This window comes from Parus major, chromosome Z (genome assembly GCF_001522545.3).
Source record: "Parus major isolate Abel chromosome Z, Parus_major1.1, whole genome shotgun sequence".
In the NCBI taxonomy this organism is placed as follows: Eukaryota; Metazoa; Chordata; class Aves; order Passeriformes; family Paridae; genus Parus; species Parus major.
This window is the reverse complement of record NC_031799.1, coordinates 27,165,506-27,184,779: the sequence shown is the minus strand read 5'-3', so window position 1 is coordinate 27,184,779 and position 19,274 is coordinate 27,165,506. Positions and strand designations below refer to the sequence as shown.

At 39.7% G+C, this 19,274-nt stretch overlaps 1 protein-coding gene and 1 long non-coding RNA gene across 2 annotated transcripts; one reads left to right on the top strand and one right to left on the bottom strand.

Moving 5' to 3' along the window:
- The first annotated feature begins 73 nt into the window (after nucleotides 1-73).
- Nucleotides 74-18,540, top strand: LOC117245642. Its single transcript, XR_004500568.1, has 4 exons — nucleotides 74-2,068; nucleotides 3,914-4,116; nucleotides 5,893-5,995; nucleotides 11,485-18,540. It is a non-coding gene; the product is annotated as an uncharacterized LOC117245642 (long non-coding RNA).
- Nucleotides 6,903-15,468, bottom strand: LOC107216165 (monocarboxylate transporter 13-like). Its single transcript, XM_015652841.2, has 4 exons — nucleotides 15,267-15,468; nucleotides 11,662-11,805; nucleotides 9,713-10,519; nucleotides 6,903-7,882 (listed from the first exon to the last, which is right to left on the bottom strand). The coding sequence occupies exons 1-4, from the start codon at nucleotides 15,466-15,468 to the stop codon at nucleotides 7,677-7,679; spliced, it is 1,359 nt and encodes a 452-aa protein (XP_015508327.2). The 3' UTR covers nucleotides 6,903-7,676.
- Nucleotides 18,541-19,274: the final 734 nt, after the last annotated feature.

The window sequence follows — 19,274 nt, the reverse complement described above, 5'->3', positions numbered from 1 at the left end:
GAGTTTAAATTCCTTTCAGTACAGCTTCTGAATGCATTAATTAGCATGAAAGGGGCACGGAGACAACTTCTCATTTTCTTCTGCATCCTGCCTCTTAAAAAGCAGCAGACAAATCTATTATTTCTTGGTTAATTACATGTGCTCTGAGAGACAGCCCCTTTTTTACCTGCCCAATAAGTACAAGCTCCTAGAGTGGACAGACTGTTTCTAGATTCAAATATGTTATGGTCTAAGGCTGCTAATTTTGTTACAGAGGACTGGTATTTTTCCATATACTTACTATAGCTTTTTTAATGCACACTTTTTCCACCATTTCAACACTCAGCAAACTAGTATAGCATATGTGGACCAAAACTCATTACCCTGTGACAGAAGTGTCTTAGATTAAGGTAAATACAGTTTAATTCTATTCTGAGAAGCAAATACTGCAACAAAAAGAGGGTCTGTCCCACGGGCTGTAGAACTAATGAAGCCTGGCCCTTGCCTATGCTAACACTGTAGTAATTCCATTCCAAGGTCAGCCAAGAAATGGCAGTGTGTGATTGATTCAGAGGTCTGGGTGTTATGATATACCAGCAGCTCGTTACTGCCAGAAGAGCAAGGAGATAAAAGACCCATGTTCTGCTTGTCATTTGTCCTAATGAATCATTAATCTGAGCCTCTCTGTCCCTCTACAGATTTTTTTAAGTTTAAAGGATTAGATACTTTAAGTTTTCACTTTTCTTTGAAGCGGTGCACTGGGCTCCAAATATGGTGAAAATGACTGATAGACTCGAAAGAAAAGAGGGAAGAATAGATAATGTGAGTGACCAACATCCATTTCATTAGGAAGTGAGATGAAAAACATTAACATTGCTATTTTTTAGCTAGTGTAGTGCTGCTGTATTTTTCCTAATTATGGTAAAAATATGACCTGTCTTTATATATTTTTCCATGGTAGTGCCTAGTGACTGGACCAGAGGCAGTGAGCACAGACTGAAACTCAAGCTGTGCTCTCTGAACGTCAGGAAACCTCTTTTTCTGTGAGGGTGACTGGGCACAGGCACAGATTGCCCAAAGAGTTTGTTGATTCTCCCCCACTGGAGATTTGCAAAAGCCATCTGGACACAGTCACAGGGAGCCAGCTCCCAGTGGCTCTGCTGCTGCAGGGGGTTAGACCACAGGAACTCCAGAGGTGCCTCCCAAGCTCAGTCATTCTGTGATTAGTGCCAGAAGGATCTAGCTGGTTTTGCTAGACCCATTAAAGTTTGAAGCAACAGTTTTTGCAGAGAGGGAAATAAAGGAAGAATGAGGGGTAAGGAGCATAAATTTGCTAATTTGGGCAAATTAACCCGGATTGACTCAATAGGAATTTCAAAGGTGAGAGAGCTGCAGGGAAGTTTATATAAATATCAATGTGGGTAAAACCATAAGTGGACACTATTACAGTCAAGTTCCCAAGAAACATGCCAGCCCTTGTGCACTCTGAAAATTTTGTAAAGTTCCTTATCAAATAATGTGTTTTCCTGAAGAAAAGCTTCATTTCTGGAAGCGGATGATAACTAAAGGACACTGCTTGATCTTGTGAGAATCAAAACACTAATAAGGAAAATTCATGTGATTTCTTTGTATAGCAAAACCAGTCTCTGACCCTTACTTGCCTCAAGTGATGTGCAGGGTAAAATATCAACTGCTTGAATATTATGTGTTCTGAATTAATCTCTTGTTAATAGTATAACAGGGGAAAAAAATAACAACTTTGTCATGGATCTGTGGTGCCATCTGGAATGTAAATGCAGAATGCTGCTATTGAAGAGTTGGATGGATGAGGAGGTGAAACACCACATCCTGTTTCTGATCTCAAACATTTTACAAAATCTTATTTCTCTGATGTAGTGCTGCTAACTCCATCAGTGTGAAGTTACTGAAATTGACATGGATTGCAAAGGTGTTACCTTTTCAAAGACAACTTTTCAGGAGAAGAGGATGCAAGAGAAGTGCTTTGGAGAAACCCCTAAGTAACATGTTGTTTTTTTTGATAGCCAAACCTGTGTCAAATCCAGGACACTCTAATGAATCTTGGTGAAAGGTAGGAAGTGAATGCTTCTGGTGTAATAACAGGCCTGACCTTTGAAAAAGAATCACTCTTGGTTGGTTCTGTGCTGTTGAGATTATGATTCCATCTTTCTAGGACAAGATCCTTGGATTTTTATTCATTTACTTCCTTTAATGAATTGATAATTATTTTTCTTTGACATTTGAGGCTTCCTACAGCACACAGAGCAAAATAACACAAGTACCTTGACACCTGATTTAGTAAAGATTTTAGTTTTGTGTTTTATGGGAAATTCAGTGGAAATTCACAAGTATTTCACTGCTAAATCTACATTACCAGTAAGACAGTACAGTAAGAGAAAATAAGGAGTTCTATCCCTTTCAGTTTGTCCTGACGATCCATGGTTTGGGGACCTACTTTGAAGGAGGTATTGTCTGGCTTCCAGGCTGAAGAGTTCCACTATAATCTGCATTTAAAGGTTTTTGAAAAGAAGATATTCCTCAACTTGCTCCTACTTTGACTGCAGGCCCATCCAGGGAGCAACATATCCTGTATACTGTCAAGAACCATAAATATATTCATTGAGAAAGCCTGATTCATGACAGAAACTTCCTCCTCAAGTAATTTCCCATTGAAGCTGTGGTCCTTACTGTCAGACCCAACTCCCTCTGCTCCGTCTCTGAATTTTACAGTAAAGAAGGAATGGTAATCTTAATCCTGTAGAAACTGTGCCAAGAGGATGCCATGATTATAGTGGTGCTTTTGTTTATCCACCACATTTTTCTGAAGAAAAATGTTTGAACAACTTTCTGGCAGTTTTCCTTTGCTCCTACTTTGTCTGTGGTAAACTGGAGGTTCTGAGCCCAGGGGATTGTTCAGATTTGTGGGACTTTCTTCATGAGATGCAGGATGATCAACCATGGGTGACAAAATTTTGGATGCAGTTGGGTGCTATCAAGGTGAGGTTATTACTTCCCTTGCATGTAATTTCAGGAGGCCATACCTGGATTCAAGAGAATAGCAGTGCTTTCTAAAGCCTCACAATCCTGTTCCCACCAGTAATTTGTTAACAGTTGTGGGGTGAGAAACTCCTTACAAGTGGGCTACTGATTTAGGTCTCTGAGGCCATCTCTTGAAGTATAGTCAACACTGACTACTTTCTTAGAACTTGGATCAGAAGAGTCCTTTGCTCAGGGAGGTGGTAGAGTCACCATCCCTGAAGATGTTCTAGAAGCATATGGACTTGGCACTGGGTGATGTGAGGTGATAGTGGCAGTGCTGGGTGGATAGTTGGACTTGATGATCTCAAAGGTCTCTTCCAACTTTGATGATTCTATGAATCTAAATAATTTCTGTACCAACAGTGCAGTGAAATTTAACTTGGAATATTTTACTTCAGCTGGAGCTGAAGTAAAAGCAGTTCCAAAATGAATACATACACTCAGTACTTCAGCTCTGGATGTCAGGAGAGCAGACTTCAGACTGCTCAGGAACAAGTGAGTAAGGTACCCTGGGAAAATGCTTCCACTGGTGCTGGGGCACATCAATGCTGGTCACATTTTAAGCACCATCTTCTAAGGGCACAGGAGGAGGCAATTCCCAAATGTCAGAAGTCAAGTAGGTAAGGCAGATGATTGCTTGGCTGAGCAGGAATCTTCTTTGGGAGATAGAGGAAAAACAAAAAGGTGTTGGCTCAGCAGAAGCAAGGTCAGGTGATGTGACCATGCAGAGATGCTGCTCGCATGCAGGGAGAACATCTGTCATGCTGAAGATCCACTGCAGTTAAAACTGATCACAGTTGAGGGGGACAATAAAAAGAGCTTTTTCAAATATATTAATGGCAAAAGGCAGTGTAGAAATAATATGGTTCTTTTGCAGGATGAAGACTGTCCCCTCACAATCAGGGACGTGGACAAGGCAGAGGTGTTTAATGCTTTCTTTGCCTCTACTTTCAACACCACTTTTGTACTAAGGGGACCCCACTGCCTGGAGCTGGAGAACCATGGCTATGAGAATGATCAGCTCCCAGATCACTGGGACTGAAATGTCCAGCACTCAGCTGAATAAACATCATGTGATGGGTGAGCAACTGGCTGATGGATCAGGCCCAAAGGGTTACAGTGAATGGACTGGTGACCTGCCACTATTGGGGTTTTACAGGACTCCAGCTTAGGGCTGGTGCTCTTCAAAATCTTCATAAATTACTTGGATGCAGGACTCAAATACTAAGTTTGCTGAAGCTGTTGACTTCTATGAAGACAGAGAGGCCCTGCAGGCCAACCTCGACAAACTGCAAGTGAAACAAATGAAGTTTAACAAGAGAAGGTGTCAGATTCTGGACCTGAGATGAGACAACCCCGGATGTGTGTATAGACTGCAGAATGAGGCTGAAGGACAGCACTTCAGGAAGGGACCTGGGGGTCCTCGTTTGGGGCAAGCTGAACATGAGCCAGCAGTGCCCTGGCAGCCAGGAGGACCACCCGTGTCCTGGGGACATCAGGCACAGCATCAGCCAGGCAAGGGAGGGGATTGTCCTGCTCTGCTCTGCTCTGCTCTGCTCTGCTCTGCTCTGGGGCAGCCTTACCTTGAGTGCTGGGGGCAGTTCTGGGTGTCACAAAAATATAAAGTTATTGCCCAAAGGAGGACAGTGAGGATGATAGGGGGTCTGGAGGGGAAGCCATGTGAGCAGTGGCTGAGGCCGCTTGGTCTGTTCACCCTGACAATGGGAGACTGTGGGGAGATCTCACTGTGGTCTTCAGCATCCTCATGAGGGGAGGAGTAGGGGCAGACACTGATCTCTTCTCTGAGACCAGTGACAGGACCAGAGGAAATGACTTGAAGTCATGTCAGGGGACATTTAGATTGGCTATCACGAAAAAGTTCATTGCCCGGAGGGTAACTGGGCACTGAACAGGCTCCTCAGAGAAGTGGTTAGAGCACCAAGCCTGACAAGAGTTCAAGAAGCATTCAGGCAACACTCTCAAGCATATGATGTGACTCTTGGGATGGTCAGATGTTGAACTTTGATGATCCTGATTTAGCCTTTCCAAGTCAGTATATCCCATGATTCTATGATTTGACTTCTTTTGTGCCATTAAACAGATACATAGCAACAAGATGACAGTATCCACATGACTAATGCTATTTAGTGTTTTTAGCAAAGAAAATAAAAGTATGATTTTTCATTTCTCACAAGATCTTGTTCAGGCTAGTGGGAACCAAGAGAAATCTCCAGCCTGAGCCCTGACAGAGCCAGTTCTGAACTCAGACTGGGCTGCTCAGGACTTCACCCAGTCAGGCCATGAAAGTCCCAGGGATGTCATCAGCCCAATCATGCTGGACCATATTCATGCTGCTGGGCTGTCCTCATGGCTTCAGCCTGAATGCTTTGGGTTTCAGCTTTGCTGCTGCCTCACCCTCATGCCATGCACTGCTGTGAACAGCCCAGCTGCATCTCCTCAATTCCTCCTGTTGGTGCCATGGATGCTGTTTGGTGCTCCCAAAGCTGCTGCTTCCCCTGGCTGGACCAGCCCTGGTTCTGCAGCCTCTCAGTGATCCTATTCTGATCTCAGTCATCTTTGTTTCCTGACATCACTTCTTTCCTGTGCTTGCTGCTCCAAAATGGATGCACAAGAGTGGAGCAGAGGGGAACAATCACTTCCCTTGACCTACTCATTGTGGCCCTGTTCTTCGAGCACAGCATGGCACTAAGTGTCTTCTTTACTGCCCATGTCAAACATCAGGACATGTCAAAATAAATTGGTGACAGGGCTTGTAAATAAAATATAGAATTTTAACGGAATGCCAGAGGTGGAAACTGCATCTATTAAACATTTCCCCATTCTTTCCACCTCCAGGAATATCGCTTCCATTTTATAAAATGAAGAATTATTTTAAGTAGTGGAACACTGCAGAAGACTGAAGAATAATACTCCTAGAAAAATCCATATTTTTCAACTGGTAAGTCTGAAAAGGATTTTGTCATTTATTTCAGAGCCTTGTTACAACACTTTGCAGACCCAGGTGTGTTCCTTCCAATATGTGTTCTTTAATCAAGCCCTCACAGGTGGTTGATTTATTAATGGTTCAGCTGTTTCCTCTAAGTTAAATTAAACTTTTGAAATACTTGTTCTTATGAGACAAGGAGGTAATTATTTCAGATGAGATATTTGTGTAAACTCAGCTTCACAGAGGAAGTGTTTCAATAGTGAAAATTTCTGAAGTTTATCAGTAGGGCAGATAGGATATTCATAATAGCTTGAAGGCTTTAAAGTGTTATGTTTTTTTCCTTTAAATGTTTCATTCTAAATGTTATTCAGCCTTTTCTCCCTTAAATTCTGTCTTCTCCCGATAGAGTAAAATTACAAAAAAACTGTTGTTTGGATACAGGCTCCTTTTTATTCTTATAAATACAGTATTTAATCAAAGTATTTGCTTTAAGGTAATTGGAATGTGGGACTGAAGAGGACCTCAGGAAGTCATCTAGCCCATCCTACTTCTCTGAAGAGTATATTTAGATCCTTGCTTGTATGTTACCTATTCTCTGTTTTCTCTGTCTTTTCATATTCTCCACATAGTCTGCACTGTATCCTAACAGGCTACAATGAAACTTTTCCCCTATTACATAACTGCCTTTCTGTGAATTATATCAATGACCAGTTGACTTAACAAGGAAATAAATTAATTATATTTTCTTTATCTCAGCCTATTATGAATTTGAAGGCTGTTCTCATGCCCTGTAAAACTTCTTGTCTTCTAAACCAGGCAAACTTTATTTCTTACACTTTTCCTTACACTGTTTTTTTAATATTTTCATTTACAGTCCACTTAATTCTTTGCAACTCATGTTCTTCTTCCAGTTAAAGCTTTTTGTTATCTCCTCTATGTTACCTTAATACAGAAAGACATTCACTATTCTTAATACAGAGTTCCATTTGGAATTCTTACTCAGTTTGAAGTCCACTGTAGCATTAGGTCTTCCCCTAATATTCATCAATTCTTTTCCATTTTGTGTGGGTATTTTCTGCTTTTTACTTCTAGGACTGCCTTTGTCTCTACCATATTCTATTACTCATATAACTTTTACCTTTTACCAGGTTTATTTATTTATCTTATTCCAGCACTTCTCTGCAGAGTACCTGCAAACCCTTTAGCTCAAAACTGTATTCATTTACTTGTGTTTTGGGATCCAACTTGTTTACTGAAAATAGTGGGCACTGCTTCCCCAAGTAAACATTTGTGAGCAGATGCTTCTTCTTCTTTTTTAGTGATAGCTGCAGTTTGCATTTGGGGGTAGAGTTTCTATTTGCTGCACACGTGCTTCATGGCAATTTAATTTAGACCATGGTTTCCCTAGTTCATTCAGTGTTTTTCTTTGTCCTTTATTTTTTTTGGTCCCTGTGGGACTCTGAAGATTTGCACAGTCAAAATGCAACTTCAATATCAAAATAATATGGTAATGGTTACTGCTCTAGTTTGCATGTAAATCAATTACTTTCTTCCTTTGTTTCAAACATTCCTACCCAAAACTTTTGTTCTTTTGTAAATCCTAAAAATAGTGAGTTTGGCAAAAAAACTCTACTTCCATATGTCCTGAAATGCAGTCAGAGGTTTCATATAGTCACACCAGTACACTGTGCTCTCAGTACCTTCTGGTTTGATGTTTCAGGGTATGGAGGGAAGGGTAGGGTAATGCTGACTTTTCTGGCTTAGTTCTGATCTTGTTTCCTCTTTTTTTTCTCTGTTGGAGTAGATCTAAAATAATTAAAAATCCAGCTGATAGGACGAGAGTGGCTCCTGCCATGTAGAAGCTTGCTCTGTAATCTCCAGCCATGTCCACAATCAGACCTGGAGAGAAACAAATTACAGGAATGTGATTGATAGACTAATGTGAACTAGCTCAGCAGTATGAATATATTCTCTTAAAAAGGCTGTGAGCTGGCTACATATTTGTCTTGCAGACTTCTACATCATGAGCACATGGAAATCACCCCACTATAGCACTATTCAGTTTGAAACACAATTCACATCTCATTGCTTTTTATATGTGAATTGCTAGGGAAACAATATATTATACAGTTTGAAGTGCTTTCCAACCTAAAGTGTGGCAGACAATGTGGGTACTGGCAGAAAAAAAAGACAGACCGTGCAGCTGTGTATGTGAGTAGCTCCATGTTGTGTGGTGTAGCTATCACCAGTTGCTGTAATTTGGACCATAACTACAGCACGAGTGAGTTTAGAGAAGGAAAGGAGATTCATCTGCTGGAAGCAAAGTTGAAGAATTTGTCTGGTGTGTTTACGGGTCTCCGGTTCATCATTTTGCAAAGAGTCACAGATGTTAACAAAAATACCTTGGTTTTCAGGGAGCTTTAAGCCAACCAAAATACGTAATGCTATTGTGTATCATTGTGTATAATACTGAAAAATCTCTAGTACAGTAGTAGCATTGCAGCAGTGTGTCAGCTGCCCTATGGGAATGATGACACATTCCTTTGTGGGCTGATGAAGGTTGCTTGCTTGTGGGAAGATTGTCCATGTTTACGGTACTCCCTAGCCCACATTCTAAATTAAGAGCAGCCCTATTTAGGAATAGGAACCATAAACTCAAATATTTTAGATTTTATGCTCAAAGGAGGAGAGGAGAGCTTGAGAGGCACTTAGGGTTCCCTGTTCTTCCATACCTTCTTTGTAGTTTACTAAATATACAAAAAGGGGCCACACTGATTCCCAGATAATCAGTACTAATGACCAGCCACTATAACTGTATTTTATTCAGATCTTTTTAACACATTTTTGATACTGTTCTGTCTCAAACCCTCTACAAATCTTCCTGGTTCCTGCATTTTCAAAAGTGAATTAAAATGTTCCCGTATTCAGTCTGACTCATTTGCAACCCATTAGCAATGTCATTACCACAAAAATCACTTGTAGTGCGTGAACAATGGTCTTTGGATGAGAACTCCAATCCTCACTGTACAAGTCACGCTGGTCAATTTTTTTTGCTATATCACTTTTTAAAGTTTCCACAGCTTGCATTTAATTTGTCTCGCATTTTTTCAAGATTACTATATCTTGTTGCCAGCCCATAAATCCATGTGCTGTCTCATTGTCTGCTCTCTCTTCCCACTGTTCTTATGTGGTGCCTTCCCTATTTATTATACTAGTTGGCTCAAACGCTGTCTAAAACCACCAGGCATTTCTCTGAATATTTCCTTGAGGTTTGCATAGCCTAATGTTTCAGGCTGTTCAATTTGAACTTCTGTAAAAACCCTTCCAACAATACCAGCATTTGTGCAACATCACTAGTCTCAAATTTCAGTTTCTTCTCTGAAAGTATGTGTCTGCTGCTTGTCCCAAAGGCACACTTTCTTAGCAAGATAGTTGGAGGCCATCAAGTGGCATTATGTGGGATTCAGGAAGCAGGACCGCCACCTGGACTCTGCCTTTCATCCCTCCTTTCTTGCTGAAAAGCTATCTCTAAAATCACACAGAAGAGAAGGAGCAAGGTATTTTGAAGAAGATTTAACCTGACTATTTGTTTTTATGTACTTCTTGGCTCGGATACTCCTGAGCTAAAAAGGGGGAAAATTTGAGTGCAGATCCAGATCTTTTCAGTTTCGATTACCATTCCCCTTTCTCGTTGTAAACTGTATTTGGCAGTGAGTTGTCTTAACTTACCTGCAAGAGGAGGCCCCACAAAACCTCCAGTACTTCGAATGAGCATGAAAAGCCCTAGAGCGCTGTCAAATTCTGGCATGCCGACAACATCTGCCAGCACTGTAATGTGAATGGCGACTGTTGTACCAAAGAAGAATCCGTAGAAGCCAGTGAATATTGCCAAGGAAAGGTAACTGTTAGCCAGTGGCAACAGCATCAGGGAAGTACTGATCAATGTAATCGTCATCGCCAACAAATGAATGGTTTTGGTAACATGGAGGTTGGCATACCAGCCACACAGCAATCTGCCTCCAAAGTCCACCATAGCCAAAATGGATAGGAGGGATGCAGTCCATGATTCGTCTATTCCCAGGCTATAGCTCAGTGGAACTAAAAATAACGGAGGAACAAAAAAGCTCATAGCAGCTAATATACCAAAAATGGCATAAAGTACAAATTCTGGTCGCTTCACAAGCATCCAGTTTAAGGTTTTGTGCATGGTGGGAGACTTATCTTCTTTGTCTCTCCCAGATGCACCATTGCCAGGTGGTGTTTCAGTTCCATAATGGCTGGCCTCAAGGAGGCAGCTGCTTGCCAGGGGTCGCATCAGTACTCCACAAACACAAATATTGAGTTGGATGCCACCTATGATCAAGAGTGCACCTTTCCATCCATATTGACTAATCAACCACTGGAAAAATGGCCCAAACACAAATGCAAAGGCACATTCTCCAGCACTGGCAATAGCATTGGCCAAAGCCCTTTTCTTGGAGAAATAGTGGCTAACGATGCTAATGGCTGGTGTCCACGAAAAAGAAATGCCGAGACCTGAAAAACACCAATAGAAATTGCACTGATTAGACACCATTGAGGTATTTTGTGAAGGTATAAATTAAAGCAGTCAGTGCTTCTACATTTGCAATGTTAAAATGTGTTAGAAGGAAAACATTTTTGCCTAGAAGAAGCATGAGCACTCTTACCCTGGAGTAAGATGTGATATTAGTGTCACTAAGATATTAGTGACATTATATTCTGTAAGCTGTATGTATTCAAGAAAAAAGGCAGAACATGAAGTATATGCATTATTACATTTTTACTTTAAACAAAAGCAAAAACAAGTTGGTTTCACAGCTTCATCAGTGCGTGACAAATCACATGGTCATGGGATTAAAGCTAGACAGATCTCAGTTCTTCTGCTGTCTGCATGAAGGCTGGTACTAGGTCAGACCAGCAGGTTAAGCTGAGCTGTTTTCAGGGTAGACTGTGAAGCAGGACAAGAAGGAAGCTGGTGTATTGCCTCTATTTGCTCTGCATTTTCTTGCTCGACTGCTTAGAGTAAAATGAAAACTTGCTCTAACTTAGAGTTATTTTGATGGCTCCCTGGACTCTTTGGCAGCCCAGGACTGCCAAAGGGCTCAAATTCCAGACATTTTCTCAGGCATCCAGTGCGGAATTCAGAATGGTTTATTTTATTCCCTGCTAGTTTTGCTTCCTGTTCCAGGAAAATCTGCTAGCTGTTGGAGACAATTTTCTGGCCTCATTTTTCCTGGAGTAAAGGAAAGGATTGGAACAAAATGAAAGCCTGGGACTCTGTTCAAAACATAAGTTGATAGAAAGTATAGAATTTGGGATCTCCATATTCTCTTTAATTTAGCATCCTTTACAAAGATTTTTTTAAACTTTCACAAAGTTCTTATCTTTGAATGGAAAAGAAAACACTTAATTTTCTGCTTGCATTTAATTTGCAGGGGTAAATTACTGGCATCTAATAGTTGTCTTCTTTGTTGTTGCAGGTTTCCCGCACAAATTCATATTTCCAGAGTGGGACAGGAGAGAAATCACGTTTGAAGAGTATTGCTTGTTCTGGCTGCTCATAAAGTCAAAATAGATACCAGATTTTAAAACTCCTACCACTAGCACCCTCAAAGAAGTTGCTGGTGGAAGAAAGCCATAAACCCATAAATTCATACCCTGTAGGAAGCCAGTTGTTGCATACATCCAGACCATGTTGAGTCCAAAAAATCCCAACGCCATTCCTGAAAAAGCCAGAAGTCCTCCAGTGATCACAACTGTCCGATGGGTGTATTGTACACACAGTGAACTGGCAACAGGGGCTGGATCAGCATAAAAATTGGAGAAAGAAAAATACATTAGGAACATTAATCTGATCAACATGGCCAGATAAATAAAACATTTTGAGGAGGACTCCCCTTACAATGCTTGACACAAACAGCCTTTATTCTACTGGATGGGGTAGGAGGTCAGTCAAAATTTCAAAATTGTGTACTTGCTGATAGAGAAATTACTTTCCCTGAGGCACAGATTTGAAAACATATTCAACATATGTGGACCTTTTTTAAAGGGAAAGAGCATTTTAGCCTTCCTTGTAGTATGACAGTTCTGATTTTCATGTAAGGATACGAGTACCAACATGGCAGAACCTCATGGACTGTTTTAGAAAAAAGTAGAACTTCAGCCACAGAATCTATAAGTTCACCTATAAAAACTGTACTGCTGAGAATGTATTATTGATATGGCTGGCATGAAAACTTTCTGGAGAAAACTAACTTTTGTTTTCTAGAATTTTGAAAAAAAAATCAACCCTTAATGGAATTTTAAAGGTTTTCAAAGGACCAAAAACTAGGGTTTATTTTGTGGTAATACTTTTTACAGAAAATTGTCAGCTCATTTTTTAAATCTTCATTTAGTGGTACAGTTTCTCTCAACAGAGTGTAGGGGCTATTCAACATAAGGCAAAGGTGCAGGTGGTACAGATCTGATGGTGCAGCAGCTGCTTTGGTCTCTAGTCACTCTCTGGAAACACCTGAAATGTCAGGGATATCTTTTCTTAATTAAGGATCAGTTTTACTGCCTGGCTGTTCTTTCCATCAGCATCGCAGAGTCCGGGTTAAGGCCGTAGGATTTCTTTAAATAGCCATGGCCACTAGGGGGTTCTCAAGTACCACCTGGCAGGAACCAGCTCCCAACATCTGTAAAATATCCCGGGGAGTTCGTGCATAAAACTCAGTTTGGTTAACGGGGACCATGCTTCTAAACTGAAATAAGTAGGAAGACAATGATTAAGAGAGAGCAGCCAGCAAGGAACATTTTATAATAGTTTGTAGGGGCAGGTTGTTGTACATTCACCTGGGTTTAAGATCAGAATTAAGAGAATTTGCTAGCTAGGATGAGTGAAATAAACCTGACAGAGTACTAGTTGTTGCAAAATCTGCAGGATGTACACTGTCTGACAGCAGAAAGATGTGTCAGTAGTTATACAAACCTCAAATGTCTCATCAGCTTTTACAGCAAAAATATGATCATTTTATAAGCATGTAAAAAGGGTACTGAAATTCAGTCATTCTCTTAAGATGTAGTTGATGGGACATGATAAGGTATATACAGCTGGTGAATCATACAATATGATAGAAAAAGAAGAAGAGAAAAGTAGATACAGGATAACGTCCATGAAAGTTCTTGAAGACAAGATAAAGGTCTGCAGATGGAGAAGAAATATTACCAAATCTCAATTTTTAAATAGTAAGGAAGGAGAATAAACAAGCAGCAATTAAACATGGGGTAGCAAGAGAAAGAAAGAAGCTAGCCACAGAACTGGAAATGGGTAAAATAGCTTGACTCCAGAGTCTGAAACATGTAAAGGCAACACACAGAAAATGTGCAAGCAATGGAAAGGATGACAACCAGAGTGCAAAGAGAAGGGTGCTGGGAGGTGTACATCAGTACCCGAGAGAAGGCTGGTGAAGGTGATGGGGAGGATCCTTGCTGTGGTAAACTGAACAGCCTGTTGCAAGGGCAGACCTTGGGAGTGGAAACACATGCTCTCCTTCGACACAGGAAACAGACCTGCTGTTGAAAGGATCCAAATAGGAAAAAATAGTAATTCAGTGATCATCCTTCATACTGAGCCAAGTGACACTCAAGGTTTCCCAGAGATACACAGTAAGAAAGACTAAGCCAGGCCAGGAAACATGGCCAAAGAACTGGAAGCTCAGGTGATTTTCACCAGGAAGTCTTGTGGTCCCTATAAATGAAGTAAAGGCAGAAAAAGATGAGGACAATTATGTATTGAACTGAGATATTTATAAACTACTATACAGAGGGGGTTTGGAGTATTTGACCACCAAGCTTTATTCACTGGAAGAGGATTATTTTCAAAGGATTTCAAAGGACAAAGACCAATTTCTGCTGAAAATTATAGCTGCCTTCCTTGAAGTAGGCTGGCCTCACACTAGGCAAATATATTTTTGCTGGTTTATACTTGTAATTATCGTGTCATATGCCTTATTCCTTGTTACATTTCTATGCAATGTAACTATATGCTATAACAAAACAAAACCTAACTAAAACAGGACTGTTTTTCCCTCCTTTGCTGGCTTTTTCTTCTCATGAAGTTCAAATGCCTGAATTACAAAATAGTATCACAGTATGTCAGTGATATGTCTAATTTGTAAACCAAATTGATAATTACCATTTATTAATTTCTGTGGTCTGTGAAGCAGGTTTTTCAAATTTTTTTTTTCCAGTTAATTATATCTGTCGCTGCAAAGCAGGCATCAAGGACAGCAGTTTATGGAACTGATAAAAATCTTTTCAACTCATTACTTATTTTATCTTTTTACTTTAACTTTGGGTTACTCTCCTTTCCCTCTGAATATATATTTCAAAGAAAGAACAGTTGCTCTTGATGTTTGGAAACACTGCAGTTCCAAGCAATAATACTGATAGGTGTGGACTGAGTAGGATGCATGTAATTATACAATGCAATGCCTATGCAATGAAGAGCCTTCAGAAATAAAATTGATAGCATTTATTATGAAAGAAAATTTACCTATTGCAACCATACACCTCTATGAGAATATGCAGAGCAGACTTAACAAATTCTGTACAGTTCAAGCCTGCACATGTTTGGAATCCTCACATCATGTGAAAGATGATGCCATTTACAAGGGCACTAAGGACTCTCTAAACAACCAAGCTGAGTCAAACACAGTATGTTTCACATTTTGATGTGATGTGGTATTTGACCTGTTCTCATAGCTCACTTTGAGCTTGGTATTTGACTTGGATAGTTTACTGTCTCTTCCCCTACTCTCTGCTTTGTGTGCTCATGTCTTTATTGAGCTCAAGTCTTCTGGTAGATCAATAACCTGGAGTCATACTAAGAGAAAGCGACAGTCACTCTGAGATCAGTGAACTTGCACAAACTGGTTTAAGAGCTTGATTCAACAAGCTCTGTGGCTATCAGAATTACCTCTAATGAGTTTAACTCAAAGCCTGTAGCAAAACTTAATCATGAGTTTAGGTACATGGTTTTTTTTCAGGCAATCAAACTTCTGTGTCTATGGAGTTTTGTTATTAATCCATTCCATGTCTGAGGCAGCAAATTCCAATTTTCTGAAAATTTTCTGTATTTTCTGTAGAAACAGAAGAAGAAAGTATAGGCCTTATATTTCTGGGTTTGGTTTTTTTTTAAGGAAGATTTCCAAACTTGCTATAGTAGCTGCTATTGGTAGTTAATATTAAAATAAAATGATAGAGGAGTACTACTACCTACCTCCTAAATGAAAGACGGCAATAGTTACTGATGTGATCCAGGAAGTGGTGCTTGCAAGTTCATCAAAGTGCTGCTGGATTTCAACAAAGAACAGACCAAAAGTCTTGAGGACAGCAACAGTGAGGCCCATCACCATGAAGGCTGACACTACCACAACCCATCCATAGCCACCATCTGGTGGATTGCTGTCCTTAGCCTGCATCTTTTCTAATTCTTAGATCTTCTCTGGGTTTGGGTTGTTTTTTTCTTTTTTTTTTTTTCTGGAGTGGTAGTGATGGTGATGAGGTTTTTTAACAGATCTGCAAATTGGTAGAAGGCCCATTGTTAAAGAAATTAATTCAAATATTCTATGAACGGCTTACAGAAGTAATTACCAAGTTAAAATACAACATTCATTACAGTGGTTTGACTGAAAATATTACCTGGGGAACAGATGCCCCAAGAGACAGAAGACCGAATAAAAAAATAAAAATAAAAATTCAAGTACAAGGTTAAGAAAACAAAAAAAAGCATGCAGATGTGAACAAAGAAGAGAAGACAATGGGAAAATATTTCGACATGAAGATTTTCAAAGATAGAAGAATTTTAGTGTCCCCAACATTTTAGCATTTATAAATATTAATTGTTCTTGCAACACCAAGCATTTTTGCCAAAATTATGCACAATTATCCATCCTTGCAAAGATACATTCATAGGCAAGAAGATCTTATTAAACACAAAGTTGAAAAAGCCTATTTCCCCTTTAAAGTTTTATGATAAACATGCAGTAATCATGCAGTGCATGGAGGACGTGGGATCCGGCTGGAGGGAGAGAAACACTCATACATTTTTCTGGTTTCTTCATGGACACTAAATTCTGAATAGGGGTATTGTACAAGACGCAGAAGACCAAAAAAGACCTATCTCAGGAGCAGAATGGGAACTTGAGATAGCTGAAGATGTACCATACTTAAAATTATCTACCCTGTGTGCAGCTGGAAAAAATGAGCTGTATGAGGGAATCCATACCACTTGAAATTATCCAATACAAAGAAATACTAGTCCTCTGATTTGCTCCATTGAGGTACATGATCTCAGAAGGATCTGAATCACTGCAGCAGAGTGGTGAAAAGAAGACATCAGAGCCTTCTAGGGATCAGAAGCAAAATCATTCTACTGTCTTGTGTCTAGACTGACATGGCACTGAACACATTTGCACATCTTAAAAAATCTTAGAACAGCACAAGAGAGGGAGAGACTGTCTTGTGTTGAGGCCTGTATGAATGAATCAGGTTTTCATTCCCACAGTTTCTGGGTGACCTTAAGCAAGTTGTTAGATCTTGCTGTGCCTATTTTCTCAGTTGTCAAATGCAGCTAATACTTTCAAAGGTCATAAATTTTGTGAAGTTGGAAGCATTAATACTTGTATTAGTGCTCAGTTTACTGTAAGAAAATACAGAAATTATATCAAGCTGTAGCCATGTCTTCTGACAATGTTCAGAGTAGCATAGCCCTAATTTTGTTTGAGGCCTGGAAGAACATAAAAAGGACACAACACTCAAGCTAAATGAGCCTGCCTAGGCAGAGTGGTACTGATATTTCTGCATTCTGCATGGACATGTCTGGGCAAGGGATTATGATTTGTGCCACAAGACAGATAGAAGAAATCCTGCTACTTACCAGGCAACACAGAGACTAAAACAGGCATGATAAAATCTGCATGACACCACCCAGCACCCTTCACTTTCATTAGGCAAATTCTTTCCCAGGAGGAGTATAAATTGGGCCTTACTGCTCACAAAACTTAAATGAACAGTATGTTTCCTTACAACAAGCACATCTTTTATGTCATAGCTCAGAATTCAGCCTTCAGTTCCTATTAATGATCACATGTTACATGTAACTCCAAAATTAAATTACTATTTCTGTTGCATTATTAATTAATGAGGTAGTTATTTTCCACCAACCCTATGGATTTGAAAGCAGTGAAGCTACATACTGTAGGGAATTGCTGGAATGCCTGAAGAGGGTAGAAGAAAGTATAGATATTACAATAAGGGAACATGTTTCTGACACCATGCTTTGTTCCTCCTTCGCTTTCAAGACAGTTTTTAGTAAGATGATGTAATTGCCAACACCCTAAGCTGAAAAAAAAACTACATAGGATCTCCTTTAGCTCTCAGCTATTGAGCTATTGAGCTATGACAAACAGTAAGGTACTAATATCTCCATTTACTCACTTTGTCCCTGAAGCTAACCTTCCAAATAAAAAGGAGAAAAAACTTGTAGGGAAACTGCTCCTTCTTTTGTGCCTAACCATACACATGATCCCTCAAAAATGTAAAGCTGTGCCTGGAAGCATAAGCATTCTATCTAGTATCCCACTGACTCCTACCTCCAAGATTTCTCATGGCAGCTGGAACAGATGTCCTGTGAGACAGGGACTTAAATCTGGAAAGCCTGTTCTTGGTGTGTGCATCAGCAAGAGCAGACAGCTCTGTTAGTGGTGTTATGCTCATGGCAAATTTTGCCAGCAAGAACATGCAAGCAAGAGTGTAACCTTTATCTTTGCACCTGGATAACTACAAAGGCACTTTCTGAGGCACCAGGGCTGTTCCTCTATTCATGCTCTACAAGTTCTCCAAGCTATTTCTGCTTTGATTCATGCCATTGATTCAGAAAGCTTATCAGACAATAATAAAAATAAATTATAAAATGCTTATCTCATTGCTTGCATTTTAGGGTGCCACATAAACTTGTGAAGACAGATACTTGTTCTACTTGGTTATCTTGTGCTCCATGTTCTAATTTACTTTTCACACAAGTGTAAATGAGTTGAATACATTTGCTGCACATTGCAAAACAACTTGGTGGTGGAATCAAGAAAAAACTGTTGTTAGTATGAATCCTAAACTTCTTGTTTTAATGCAAGTCATACTTAACACTCCTCAAATAAGTGTATTCACTCTGAATGGAGGCTGAGTGGGCTTCTTGTGAGATGGTGATACTTTACAGATATAGGTTGCCCAGGATGATGAAAAAGAGAAAGTTTTAAGTTTTTCCACACTTAGATAAAGAAATGTGATTTGGTAATGGGTGTTTGGTTTGGGTTTCCAGTACAAATATTGTACTATTACCTTGGATTTGGACTTAGCAAAAAAAAGAGAAAAGGAAGAAAAACGTACTTAATATACATAGACACAAAGCTACTTTTACCAAAGGCTGATACCTTGAAAGAGGAACTCTGTAAAACTAAATACAAAATACATCTCAAATAAATTAACAACAGATTAAATAATATTGTCTTGTTTTATTGGTTGTATTAGAAGAAAGATGGAAAGAAACAAGGAAATCAATTGCAAGTTATGCTGAAATTTCCTCCACACATGTTCCTTGGTACACAGGCAAGGAACAGGCACTATGTTTCTCACATTCAGATACTTTATTATTTTCATCTAGAACTTGGACTGGCTCTGCTAATGCTCACCTGTCACTAGAGCTTCAACTACAATAGTCATACTAGTTCCTGCTCCTCAAACACAAATTCAGGAGGAATTTGTCATTAAATTTTCCTTTCTAACTTTGTAACATTTTAGAAGGAGTCACTCTTATGAGTATGATCTATAGCAGTTTATTGGCAAAGTACATTAGGATGGAAAAGAGGGGCTGGATGCTCTGAGCAACCAGTTAGAAGTAACAAAAGTCAAGTATAGCATCAAGAAATTACCTTATTCAGATAGCCAGGGCTAGTATGAGATATGAAGTTCTTCCTTCACCTTCCAGTTGTATGTAAGTTCTTGAGTAATGATGCAAACCACCAGGTCATCTTTCTCATCTGAACTGCCATCTGGTTAGTGGAACAGATCAATTTATTTCTTTCAGGATGCATAAGCATCAGGTTTTATAAGAATCCCCTCCTCCCCTCCTCAAAAGTCATTTGACTCCACCTATACTCAGAAAAACCAAGTTCTGTCCTGACTAGAGATCAGAGAAACAAAATCAGGAATGGGTGGAGGAAACTTAGAGGAG